This window comes from Belonocnema kinseyi, chromosome 4 (genome assembly GCF_010883055.1).
Source record: "Belonocnema kinseyi isolate 2016_QV_RU_SX_M_011 chromosome 4, B_treatae_v1, whole genome shotgun sequence".
In the NCBI taxonomy this organism is placed as follows: domain Eukaryota; kingdom Metazoa; phylum Arthropoda; class Insecta; order Hymenoptera; family Cynipidae; genus Belonocnema; species Belonocnema kinseyi.
This window is the reverse complement of record NC_046660.1, coordinates 76,704,340-76,718,344: the sequence shown is the minus strand read 5'-3', so window position 1 is coordinate 76,718,344 and position 14,005 is coordinate 76,704,340. Positions and strand designations below refer to the sequence as shown.

The 14,005-nt window shown below is 36.4% G+C and overlaps 1 protein-coding gene across 1 annotated transcript in view; it reads right to left on the bottom strand.

Annotated features, from left to right (window-relative positions):
* Positions 1 to 721: 721 nt before the first annotated feature.
* Positions 722 to 14,005, bottom strand: part of LOC117171723 — a 14,919-nt gene continuing 1,635 nt past the window's right edge. The window contains exons 2-3 of the mRNA XM_033359283.1: positions 4,228 to 4,311; positions 722 to 1,627 (exon numbers count right to left, since the gene is read on the bottom strand). Of these exons, the coding sequence (XP_033215174.1) occupies positions 1,188 to 1,627; positions 4,228 to 4,311 (524 nt within the window). The 3' untranslated portion in view covers positions 722 to 1,187. The remainder of the gene's footprint in view (positions 1,628 to 4,227; positions 4,312 to 14,005) is intronic.

The following is a 14,005-nucleotide window of genomic DNA, read 5'->3' as shown; positions in this document are numbered from 1 at the left end:
TGATTTTCATAGGGTTTCAGAAAATTTTGAGAACTTGTATAGGAAATAAAGGGAATTAAATGAAACTTCTAGGAATTTGAAAAGACGGTAAAGCATTTAGGGTATTCAGAAAATTCAAAGAATTTCGAAAGTGGATCAACTAATAATAAATATTCTTGAAATTATCATCATGTTTCCAATTAAATTGACTGACATTGAAAAAACACAAATTTCTTCGTCAACAGATGTCGAAAAATTCAAAATAATGCATTTGTTTAATAAAATCATAAAATTCATAAAAAATTAGAAATTTTGTTAAAATTATCATAAGGTTCCTAATTTCGAAAAATTGAGATATCAAAAAACGAATTTTTCTGTCGACAAAAGCCTGAATGATTATTTTGATTAATTTTGTCTAATATCAATAAGAATAGTCTTAAGAAATTGTTTTTTCATTTGAATAATGGTTCTATTTAAATTTCTCGCCAACCATTGAAAAAACGTGAAAGTATTGAAAATCAAGGAAACAAATATTTTTATATGATATGAATCTATGAAACGTATGCAATTAGAACAATTTTACAATCATTGATGAGCACCGGGAATATCAAATACAAAAATTGGCCATTTTTTCGTCATATTTCTCTATTTATAAAAAAATTGCGAACTAATTAGAAAATCAGCTTTACAAGTTTCTCCAAATTTTATTAGTGTTCTTTTCAAATTTTTTTAAACCCCAATCATTTAATAACTGAACGGTAAAAACTAGAGATCTCTTTTATTCGCTATTATTCTTTAGGTGTCCTGTTTTTAAACAGACCTTAAAGTGCCTTAAATTTTGTATGGAATGCAGTTTGTAAAGATTAATTTCAAGAATATTCCGTAAACATTAAGGTGTAAGCCATTCAATTTTTCAAGAACAATCGGCCAACAAATAAATGTTGATTTATCATTTAATATGTGTGATTTTGTATTCTGAGTTAATGCCCTCCCCCCACCTTCGTCACAAATTGTAACAAAACTTTTTAAAGCACCACCTCATACAATGTGACGAAATTTCTTAGCAGTGCTTGTTAATAAATAAAAAATCTAGAATAGATCGAAATAAAATCAAGTGAGAATAATTTTCAGAAATATTATGTTTACTCGTGAACAGTGATTTTATTGTTATCCAACACTAAGAGATCTGGTTCCAAATATCCAGTTTTTCATATAAACCAGCTAGGACGACGACCGTTGTCTCTTTTCAGAACTCCCATATAAACAATGTTATCACCTGGAATTCGGACAAAAATTAGCGGACGATTGACATTCGGTAGTTGTTCTCGACTGTTGTAACGGTGAAGGGATGCTGATAAGAAATCGCCACATCTTGATAATATCAAACAGCGGGGTTCTTCATGAACATCATCATTTATGTCAATATGATGAGGCCAAGGATGAATAATGGACCCCAAACTTTGGTGACGATTCCATCTGATATAAATACGTCCTATTCGAAGATATGCTGGATTTGGTTGTCGAATCCAGATGGTCCTTTCGAGCATTCCGATAAAAACTCGATCATCTGGCAAGTGCAAATATACACGGCTACGTCCAGCAAAATTAGGAGGTAGGCTTAGTGAAGTTGGTCTTCTTTTCATTTCACCTAATTTTGTATGAAACAAATGCAGAATTATGAAATTATTCGAAATACCGCAAAAAATATATTAATCAGTTGGTAATCTAGGGAACCTTGCAAAAGTGGGGTTCAATGGGCTGATGTTGACAGTAGGTATTTTTAATTATTTGAAAGACCAGTGCTGACATTATTTGAAACTAGGTATGAATAAAATAAATGCAAACATACAAAGTTTAAAAATTGGAGCCGTCTAAATAAATAACGGTTTTTGATATTATGCTGACAAAATGTAGTTTAATTTTACAAAGTATTTTCACAGAAATAGACGGCTTCTTAAAAAGGATGCCTGAGATGAATATTGTGAATGGTCACTTGAAAAGCCCCTTCCATTAAAAAGAACTTTACTCATACTGTGCAAAATAAAATATGGCGATTCATCCACTCTTATAAAACCAATTTAGAAATTAGAGCTCACAAAATCAATAAAATTGTATAATTGGTATACAATTGGACAACAATACTGACTACCCTAGATTTGGGGGAACCAATGCAAACGAAGTCAATGCGATGGATCGGCGGAATTTTAATATCTTTGGGTGGACTGATTGACTCAATGATTAACTGCTAGAGTGCTACGATACCATTATGGCCTCTGAAGGATAAGGCAAGACCTTCTGGGAAAGAGGTTTCCTTCAACCCACCAGCATATGGCCCGCATCTTCAACTCATATCTAAAGTCGAAAGATTCTAGTCCGGATTGGTTGGTGGAAGGGCGCACAGTACTCCTGCCAATGGTGGGCAACTTATCTGACCCAAAGAATTACAGGGATAAATACAGATAAATACAATAAATTATCCAAATCACTTGCTTAAACACACTATAAAATATCTTCACAGCTACTCTAAATGGTAGGATTGTTAGGACAATCGAACCTGTGTGACAAGAAATGTACGAAGAACGCGGCTAAAGAAAGGCATAGCAAGATGTCAGGAGAACCTGCTAATGCTAGTTGATAGATGTGTCTGCAAAGACGCAGATTTCTAAAAGCGCGGCCTATCGATGGCCTGGATTAATAACAGAAAAGCTTTTGATTCGAACTCCCATAGACTTATCATCGGCCTTTTAAACAGGTAAAAGATTCATCCGCACATCGTAAGGTGCATAGAGAGATTGATGTCGCTTTGGAAAGCCAGATTTATTATCTCAGCTTGAAAACATCGTGTGACAACTAACAGTCTCACCTTTTAGAGAGGTGACTTTGAAGGCGACACAATGAACTCTACAAACCCCAAGGTGTTTCTTTCCTCTTGAGACATCGAAATATCTCAAGAAATACGCATCTAACGAAAAAATGTCTGCAATTAATACTTTTTCTTTTCTATGGGGAAAAGCGACCCTGAAAAAATTTACCACAAAGCCCATTCCCTAAGAGCAAAAGGGGGTGGGGTAGGTTTAAAATATACGTATATAAAATAATGTCGATATTTATCGGTTTGCGTTAATCTTAAGTTTCATGCTTAGAAGAATTTCTATATTAATTACAAATATTAACTACATTTAAGAGTATTTCTGTTGTGAATTAATGTGCAATAGTTTGATTGGGTAGCCAATCACTCATTTCTGAGGAGCGAGATCTTTGCATAAAATAGTGCACATTGGATACACTCTTCACTCGGACTTCTAATTTCTGGATTTGATTTTTAACACATTATAATCGTTTTTTTAAGAGCAAGAACTTTGTCCTCATCCGGAAGTGACTGATTCACAAGCAGATATGTACCTAGGTACATAATCTACTACTATTGTAGCTTTTGTCCTTTTAATAAAAAGTTAATTTCGTTCATGCTTAATGTTATTTTTACGATTGAAACAAAAACTACGCGTTCTATTTAAAAGTAGTCTAAACCAAATTTGGGAGTGCAGTTAAAGCAAAAAATGCTGTAAATGGAAAAGTTGTTCACCTATGTGTTCACAGAAAAAAATGCAATCTTTACAGCGATCTCAGAGTAATCTTTAACTATAACAAAAATTAACTTCACGTATAAAGATTTACTTTCACATTGGAAATATTTACCATGTCAAATCTATTGAATTTTGTTTTGTTTTGATGCAAAAAATCAAAACTTGTATCTACTTTAAAATTTCCCACAATAAAAATTCACTTCTGTTTTCTCTGTGTCCTTTTTCTAAATATTTAATATTTTTATTTCTCAAGTTTTATAAAGATTTAAACAAAAACTACGTGTTCTACCAAAAAGTGATTCATAAATAATTTATTTTAGATTCTAGAATTTAAGGATCTCTATAGGGTGCATAACTTTCATCAGTTAATTTTTTCGTATCTTGTATAGGTCAGTCCGCAAAATGGAATTGTTTTTTGTAATAACTTTTCTCATGGTAAAATTTAAAAATATGCGTCTAATTACAAAAATGGCCTCGAAAAAATATATTACCCTTTTTGAAATGAACGATTTTGCTGGTTAATTTTTTTGGAATGTTTCTTGGAATTGTGCTAAAAAAGTTGAATTTTCCATTTTTTAACAAGCATTCTAAACGGACAAAAACAAAACCGCTCGGGAAATGTGATAAAACGTGCGAAAGTCAACTTCTACAAAAAAACCAGTACCTTCCTGATGATTTGCATCTTTCAGAGGCTTCTCCAGACATTGCAGAAAATCCCGTGTTCTTGGTGACGCACCTGATAATATTTCTGCAAAAAGACAAAAAAATTATGAATTTTTGTTATTGAAAATTTATTTAAAATAACAAAGCGTAATTCGCTAATTTCATTCTATTTCGTGTAAGACTGTTAGGATCTTTTGCGAACATTCTTTCTAAATGTTGATACTGCAGACAATTTACGTGAATGACATACGTTCTGAAACGAAAAAAAAACTCTTTTCCTACTAGGTATGTGCTAGAACCCCGAAAGGCAGTTAATTGATCGGGGCGATTAAACTAGGTTTAATCAGCTTCGGGCCGGGCTGAACAGTTTCAAAAGCTCGAAAAATTGCGAGTTCTCGAAATAGTTGAAATAAGCGAAAATTTCGGATTTATATGTATTAGAAACAATTTGAATTTAAAAAACTGTAAACTAATTATAATTAGCGTGAAAAGGTCTTAAAACTTAGTTTTTGATTTATGAGTTTTTTGGGAGACTATAAAAGTACTCCTGGAGGTGATATTCTTCTTTATTCATAATGTGCCTTCTAAGGGTTTATATGGCCTTCGTTCCTTACATGTACATCTGCAAACTTTATGTTATCTTATCCTTATTATTTCCAATATTTATAACTATTTACATAAATTCTTATATATCCTTACTTCTACATTAACCTAGCGCAATTTTGCTGTCGGAAGAGTGAGCGAGCGATCTAAGCAAGAGAGACAGAAAAATACATTTATTTTTGCGTGAATTCGAACAAATTCCCAGGCGATATGTATGAAAATTCAAAACAAAAACCATTGGGACCACCCTAGTGATAACACGAAAATTGGAGTCATGAAAAACGATAACAAATTTACATAATTTCGAAATATTTAAGAATTTATCAAATTTTCCAAACATTTTCAGAATTTTGATGGACGTATTTGCAAACAAGTTTTGCAAATCGGGTTTTTTAACAGATTGTAGCCGATATTAAATCAAGTTTTCACATTTTGGAAATATGAACTGATTTTTTCAATCTTTTTTGATTTCCGCGTTACAATATAACGAATGTAATGTAGCATATTAAAATTCAATCAATATATATTTTACAAAATTTAGATTTTCCTCAACCGACTCCAATCTTGTAACATGCACGGTTCTCTTAATCCCCAATAATTGGATGAAATGGATGCCTCCCTTCTTGGGGATATCTCGCAGGAGTCCGGCCTCTGATAGACTATTCTGATGGACTAAATAACATCTGGCAGACCGTTTACGGAAAGGGTTCGAAGATTCGCCCAAGAACTGAAGATCTTCAATCACACATTGAATAAGTCAAACCTTCTGGCAATAAAGCAGCATATTTTTGACAAAACACCGATGCTGTATAAAGCAAGGAGGATAATACAGAATAAGAAGAGATGAATCAGGGAGAATTAACAGTTTCTTGCTGACGCATCGTGTTTCTTCAGCGTTGACCCTGTTTCTGTCAAAAATCCACCTAAGCCCAACGAGGTAGATACTTTTTCACAGAGATATAGAGAAAATCCTGAAAACACTGTAAATTAAAGAGTATACGAAAAAAAAAATATATATATATATATATAATTAAAAATTTGTCATAAGGACAACCGCAGGATTTCGCCGGGAGCGGGTGCTAATCTGAAAAATTGCACCCGCTTCCAGCGAAATCGCGGTAAAATTTCAGCCATAACCACGTCTCACAACCGTGAGATAGGTGGTTACAGTCTGTAACGGAATCAATACGACGTTCCAGCAAAAGCCTCGTGCACCCTAAGAACACGGAGCGACCCAAGGACTACCGCCTTCTGCATTTTTTCCGCAAGTGTTTTAGTGTATTGTTGACATCCAGGGATGTTTTTTAGGCCATTAGCGAGTGAAAGTCTGACACCTCCAAGAGCACCGATGATAAGGACGATTAGCTTAACAGCATATTCCGGGTACAGACGTTGCAACTCCGTTATAAGGTCTCGATACCTCTCTTTCTTTTCACTCTCCTTGGCTATGATGTTTTTGTCAGCTGTTGCCGAAAATTCGATAACGAACATGGTTAATGCCGTAAGAGTGACAGAAATGGTAATAAAGCATTCTTAGTGCCGCATTGTGCCTTTGAATGTAGGTCATTGCCGCGTGAATTGGACAACTAGATAGTATGTGAGCTAAATGCTCGGGGTGTGCATGGCATGCCCTGCAGCTGTCATCAGGAAGGTCTTGGCTCAAAAAGTGGCGATTTAAGGAAAGCAAACGTTAGCTCACGAGACATTGACTGATCCTTCACATTTCTGTGGAAGATACTGTGAAAGATTCTGTGGAAGATTTGAAGACGAGGGTTTTTTCCATTTGCAACTCTATGTGCTGTATTTAGAATAATCCTGTTGTGAAGATATTCAAGACTCAATGTTCTGCGACTACCTTGACGGCGTGAGATGTACAGTCGCGGAACGGAAGACTTGAGATGCATACTTTTGTTCATGTGCATAACCTTTCTTGTCCCGATATCAAGGGATCTGAGGTCGTTCTTCGTCCATGGAACTACTCCAAATGAATAAAGTACTACCGGGACGGCAAGCATATTCGTTGCAGATACTTTGTTCCTTGCCGAACTTGCCGATACTTTGTTCCTTGGTCTTCTCGGAAGACCAAATCTGCCAGATGAGAAGTCTGTATCTGCTTCGGAGAGTATCCTTTATAGATGTCACATCCTCAATGCGGCTCTGTGGCACGCCCAGGTATGTATAAGTCTCTCCAGCGCAAAGGTGTCGTATAGCGTATTCGAAATCCTTTTCGACGAAAACTTAATAGCGTCTTTGAAGATCCTGAGCTCGTTGATAGAAATCAACGAGCTCAGGATCTTCAGGGACGCTATTAAGTTTTCGTCGGTTCAAATAAACCTTGGCGCATTTGTCTAACCCAAATTCCATTCCAATTTCCTTAGTATATCGTTCGAAAATCCCTAGAGCTAGATGTAGTTGCCGTACAAGTACCCGTAAGAATGGCGAAGTGCTAGAGATAGTGGCAATAATGTAAGGCAAAAGAGGAGTGGGCTCATGGTGTCGCCCTGGAAGACACCTCTCTGAAAGGTGACCTTGTTAGTTGTCACACGATTTTTTACAGATGAGATAGTAAATCTGGTTTTCCAAAGCGGCATCAATCTCTCTATGCACCAAACTATTTGCGGATGAACCATTAAGATTTCCAAAAGACAGATGATAAGTTTATTGGAGGTCGAATCGAAAGCTTTCCGTTAATCAATCCAGGCCATCGATAGGTCACGCTGGTAGAATGCTGCATCTTTGCAGACACATCTGTCGATGAGCAGGTTCTCACGACATCCGGCTACGTCTTTCTTTGATCCTCGTTGTTCATACATTTCTTGCCACACAGGTTCAATTGCCCGAACAATCCTATCATGCAGGATAGCTGTGAATATCTTATACAGTGTGTTCAGACAAGTGATTGGCTTGTAATTCTTCGGGTTAGCTAAGTTGCCTATTTTCGGCAGGAGTATTGTGCGACATTCCACCAACCACTCCGGAATCGACTATTCCGACTTTAAATATGAGATGAAAATACGAGCCAAAATGCTGATGGGTTGAAGGAAACTTCTTCCGCCAGAAGGTTTTGATACAATCTGGACCCGGTGCAGGTCCGTTAAGCTAGCACCTCCACAATCGAATTTTCAAATTTTTCATAGCTCAGAATTTTGGGCTTTTTTTGGGTTGCAATAAAAATTTTTGGGCTCCTTTACTTTTTTCAAAAAATTAATTTTCTTGTGGAGGTGCCAGCTTACATTAACCCAGCACCTCCACTTCTTTAAATCACTAAATAATAAAAATTCAATTGCACCAGAATTTTGCGCTTTTCTTGGGCTCTTAAAATCCGCAAAAAATTTTTCCCCAAACCAACCATTAACTTCCAAAATCAACCCCCTTCAAAAATTGAAACTTTTCAGTTATTTATTAACGGGATATTTTTGTACTTTTTTGGGCTCACAGAAAATACCCACTTCGATTTTTGGGCTCCAACCCTTACAGTAAAAAATTAACCCCATTGAAACACGTAGATATGAAATTGTCAAAAAATAACTTTTTTTACATTTTAGAACTTGAATAAAGTCTCTGATTTTTGGGCTCCTCGAAAATACACGCTACGATTTTTGGGCTTCAAACCTTAACGTCAAAAATCAACCCCTCTCTTCCACGTAAATACAACTTTGTCTGCAAATAAATTTTTCTAGAATTTTTCAATGGAAATACAGGCCCTGATTTTTGGGCTCCTCGAAAATACCCGATATGATTTTTTGGCTTCAACCCTTAACGTCAAAAATCAACCCCTCTCTTCCACGTAAGTACAACTTTGTCTGCAAATAAATTTTTCTAGAATTTTTCAATGGAAATACAGTCTCTGATTTTTGGGCTCCTCGAAAATACCCGATATGATTTTTGGGCTTAAACCCTTAACGTCAAAAATCAACCCCTCTCTTCCAAGTAAGTACAACTTTGTCTGCAAATAAATTTTTCTACAATTTTTCAATGGAAATGCAGTCTCTGATTTTTGGGCTTCTCGAAAATACCCGATATGATTTTTGGGCTTCAACCCTTAACGTCAGAAATCAACCCCTCTCTTCCACGTAAATACAACTTTGTCTGCAAATCAATTTTTCTACAATTTTTCAATGGAAATGCAGTCTCTGATTTTTGAGCTCCTCGAAAATACCCGATATGATTTTTGGGCTTCAACCCTTAACGGAAAAAATCAACCCCTCTTTTCCACGTAAATACAACTTTGTCTGCAAATAAATTTTTCTAGAATTTTTCAATGGAAATACAGGCTCTGATTTTTGGGCTCCTCAAAAATACCCGATATGATTTTTGGGCTTCACCCATTAACGTCAAAAATCAACCCCTCTCTTCCACGTAAATACAACTTTGTCTGCAAATAAAATTTTCTAGAATTTTTCAATGGAAATACAGGCTCTGATTTTTGGGCTCCTCGAAAATACCCGATATGTTTTTTGGGCTTCACCCCTTAACGTCAAAAATCAACCCCTCTCTTCCACGTAAATACAACTTTGTCTGCAAATAAAATTTTCTAGAATTTTTCAATGGAAATACAGTCTCTGATTTTTGGGCTTCTCGAAAATACCCGATATGATTTTTGGGCTTCAACCCTTAACGTCAGAAATCAACCCCTCTCTTCCACGTAAATACAACTTTGTCTGCAAATCACTTTTTCTACAATTTTTCAATGGAAATGCAGTCTCTGATTTTGGGCTTCTCGAAAATACCCGATATGATTTTTGGGCTTCAACCCTTAACGTCAAAAATCAACCCCTTTCTTCCACGTAAATACAACTTTGTCTGCAAATAAATTTTTCTAGAATTTTTCAATGGAAATACAGTCTCTGATTTTTGGGCTCCTCGAAAATACCCGATATGATTCTTGGGATTCAACCCTTAACGTCAAAAATCAACCCCTCTCTTCCACGTAAGTACAACTTTGTCTGCAAATACATTTTTCTACAATTTTTTAATGGAAATGCAGTCTCTGATTTTTGGGCTCCTCGAAAATACCCGATATGATTTTTGGGCTTCAACCCTTAACGTCAAAAATCAATCCCTCTCTTCCACGTAAATACAACTTTGTCTGAAAATCAATTTTTCTACAATTTTTCAATGGAAATGCAGTCTCTGATTTTTGGGCTCCTCGAAAATACCCGATATGATTTTTGGGCTTCAACCCTTAACGGCAAAAATCAACCCCTCTCTTCCACGTAAGTACAACTTTGTCTGCAAATAAATTTTTCTAGAAGTTTTCAATGGAAATACAATCTTTGATTTTTGGCCTCCTCGAAAATACACGCTACGATTTTTGGGCTTCAACCCTTAAGTCAAAAATCAACACACGTTGATACTACTTTGTTAGAAATCAATTTTTCTAGAATTTTCTAATGGAAATAGAGTCTCTGATTTTTGGGCTCCTCGAAAATACCTGATACGATTTTTAGCTTCAACCCTTAACGTCAAAAATCAACCACTCTCTACCACGTAAATACAACTTTGTCTGCAAATAAATTTTTCTAGAATTTTTCAATGGAAATACAGTCTCTGATTTTTGGGCTCCTCGAAAACACCCGATATGATTTTTGGGCTTTAACTCTTAGCGTCAAAAATTAACCCCTCTCTTCCACGTAAATACAACTTTGTCTGAAAATCAATTTTTCTAGAATTTCTCAATAGAAATACAGTCTCTGATTTTTGGGCTTCTCGAAAATACTCGAAAGCTCAAACTTCGTACAATTTCATGGAGATTGAAGAAACACAAGCCAGACACGATACCACTTACCTAAAACACATAAGATACTATGGATATTTTTTTGATGTTTAAATATTCCGTGAAAAAATATGAAATATACGTTTTGAATATCCGCATTTTTTCCGTGGCAATAGCAGAAAATGTGAAAGGCAAAATAGGGATAGCTCGGATTCGGTCTACGTTGTGTAAAAGCTGTCAAAAAAGTTAACCAAAGCTGTCAATTTCCTCGCATTAAAAATAAAAATGCTCCAAAATTGAAGGATGAAGGCATCGATAAATAACGAACACGAGAGATTCTTTCGTATTCACATATTATTTGATTTATTATTCTTAATTTTAAATTAATATAAATCAAAAATTTGAGGGAATGTGTAATTTTATTTCCATCGAGTGTGTAATATTACACTGCTGTTCGAGAGTCCTTTTATTTACATCGCTAGAGGATGTAATTTCACATATTTTTGTAAAATCACACAGTGGAGTGTGTGATATTTACAATGATACAATATTTAATTTTCCGAAACTTTGTAATTTTACACAAACCTTTTTTTACAGTGTATCCACGTTGCAGAGAGGGGCTCATTCTTGACGTTAAAGATTGGTTCCCAAAAATCGTAGTGTGTATTTTCGAGGAGCCAAAAAATCAAAGACTCTATTGATATTGTAAAATTCAAAAAGAAATTATTTGTTGACAAAGTCGTATGTACGCTATAGAGAGGGGTTCATTTTTTATCTTAAGGGTTGAAGCCCAAAGATAGTAGACGGTATTTTCGAAAAGCCTAAATATCAAAAACTGCATTCCTGTTGTAAAACTCTGAAAACAGTTATTTTTTGACAAATACGTATGTCCGTGGTAGAGAGGGGTTGATTTTTGACGTTAAAGGTTGAAGCCCAAAAATCGTGACGTGTATTTTCGAGGAGCCCAAAAATCAGAGACTGTATTTCCATTGAAAAATTCTAGAAAAATTTATTTGCAGACAAAGTTGTATTTATGTGGAAGAGAGGGGTTGATTTTTGACGTTAAGGGTTGAAGCCCAAAAATCATATCGAGTATTTTCGAGGTGTCCAAAAATCAGAGGCTGTATTTCCATTGAAAAATTTCGAGAAACATTCATTTTTTGACAAAGCAATATCTACGTGGGTTGATTTTTGATGTTAAGGGTTAAAGCCGAAAAATCGTAGCGTGTATTTTCGAGGAGCCCAAAAATCAGAGACTCTATTTCCAATAAAAAATGCTACAATAATTTATTTGCAGACAAAGTTGTATTTACGTGGTAGAGAGGGGTTGATTTTTGACGTTAGGTGTTGAAGCCCAAAAAACGCAGCGGTTATTTTCGAGGATCCCAAAAATCAGAGACTTTATTTCCATTGAAAAAATCTAGAAAAATTCATTTTTTGACAAAGCAGTATCTACGTGGGTTGATTTTTGATGTTAAGGGTTAAAGCCGAAAAATCGTAGCGTGTATTTTCGAGGAGCCCAAAAATCAAAGACTGCATTTCCATTGAAAAATTGTAGAAAAATTCGTTTTTTGACAAAGCAGTATGTACGTGGGTTGATTTTTGACCTTAAGGGTTGAAGCCCAAAAATCATATCGAGTATTTTCGAGGTGTCCAAAAATCAGAGGCTGTATTTCCATTGAAAAATTCTAGAAAAATTCGTTTTTTGACAAAGCAGTATCTACGTGGGTTGATTTTTGACGTTAAGGGTTAAAGCCCAAAAATCGTAGCGTATATTTTCGAGGAGCCCAACAATCAGAGACTTTATTCAAGCTCTAAAATGTAATAAAAGTTATTTTTTAAAAATTTCATATCTGCGTGTTACAATGGGGTTAATTTTTTACTGTAAGGGTTGGAGCCCAAAAATCGAAGTGGGTATTTTCTGGGAGCCCAAAAAAAGCCCAAAAATATCCTGTTAATAAATAACTGAAAATTTTCAATTTTTTGAAGGGGGTTGATTTTGGAAGTTAAGGGTTGGTTTGAGGAAAATTTTTTTTGCGGATTTTAAGAGCCCAAAAAAAGCCAAAAAATCTGGTGTAATTGAATTTTTATTATTCAGTGATTTAAAGAAGTGGAGGTGCTGGGTTAATGTAAGCTGGCACCTCCACAAGAAAATTGATTTTTTGAAAAAAGTAAAGGAGCCCAAAATTTTTTATTGCAGTCCAAAAAAAACCCAAAAAAAGCCCAAAATTCTGAGCTATGAAAAATTCAAAAATTCGTTTGTGGAGGTGCTAGCTTAATGTACCTACCCGGTGCGGAATAGTTCTTCATTCCTCCTAATATTTTTTTCACCTCCTCGGTAGTGATGGGTGGGCATTCTTTATCAGATTTTATGAGGGCATCACATAACTCCTTGAAGCCCTTTATATTTTCTGTGTCTTCGTCCAGTCTATGCTGCACTTCGTAGACTTCTCTCCAAAATACTTCGACCTCCTCTGGTTTGAGCGGGTGTTCGACAGTAATTGTAGTAATTATGGTCAGCAGCTTTGACTTGTTAAGTGTGTGATAACGGGTCCGGAGTTCGGGCGCGAACTTTCGAACCTTGGCGGTAAAATTTCTGCGAGATGTAATGTAGCCAGTCACACACTGAATGCAGGACGCGTACTGTCTTGCCCAGCCTATCTTTATGGCAGGTTGATGCATTCGTCTTTTGGTCTTATGATCAACCGTTGGTTTTGTCTTACGGTTCGCATCGGCCAAAGCTCTCACTGCATTATACGCATAATAATTGATAGCCTAGAGGTCGGATTCTCCGGAAAAATGTCCACGAAGCTCGTCATCCATTTCAGCCAGATCTTTAGGCTTGAGAGAAACCTTGGTGTTGATGTTTCTCCGGCTCATAAAGCATCGCTCTTGCTCTATTGGATGCCTACCCGCGGTTGGTCTTAGTGTCGCCACTCTTTCTCTGTTGCCGAATTGTTCTAGCTGTGGTGGAGTAGGCGTTCCGCTTACATAGCCCCTTTTTTGGAGTAGTTCAGCATGGTTTCGCAGGCGTTGCTGCAAAATGTGCGATAGCTCCGGGTGTTTCTCGCACCACAGAGCATGCAGCCGTACCATGTAACCCCGTTCAGGGACCACACTCGCATCGTAGCACTCTAGCAAGTCGTGATTCAGTCGCTCCGTCCACCTAAAGGTCGCGAGATCCCGCCGTTCCATCGCATTGAATCAATTTTCATTGGCTCCCCCAGCTCTAGAGTGGTCGGCATTGTTGGCCGACCCATTGTCGGGAGTCCTGCGCGTTCTGTTGTTTTGAACCGCACTTAATACAACTATGTTTGGTGTTGTCATTGTTGTTTCCACGTTTCCACGAGAAGCTAGCGAAAAGGGTTCGTCCATCCTTGTAGAGCCCCGCATGCAAGGATAAGGCTGCTTACTCTGAGAGGTCGCCTGGTATCCCAGAGTCACCGTTCTAGACACCTCA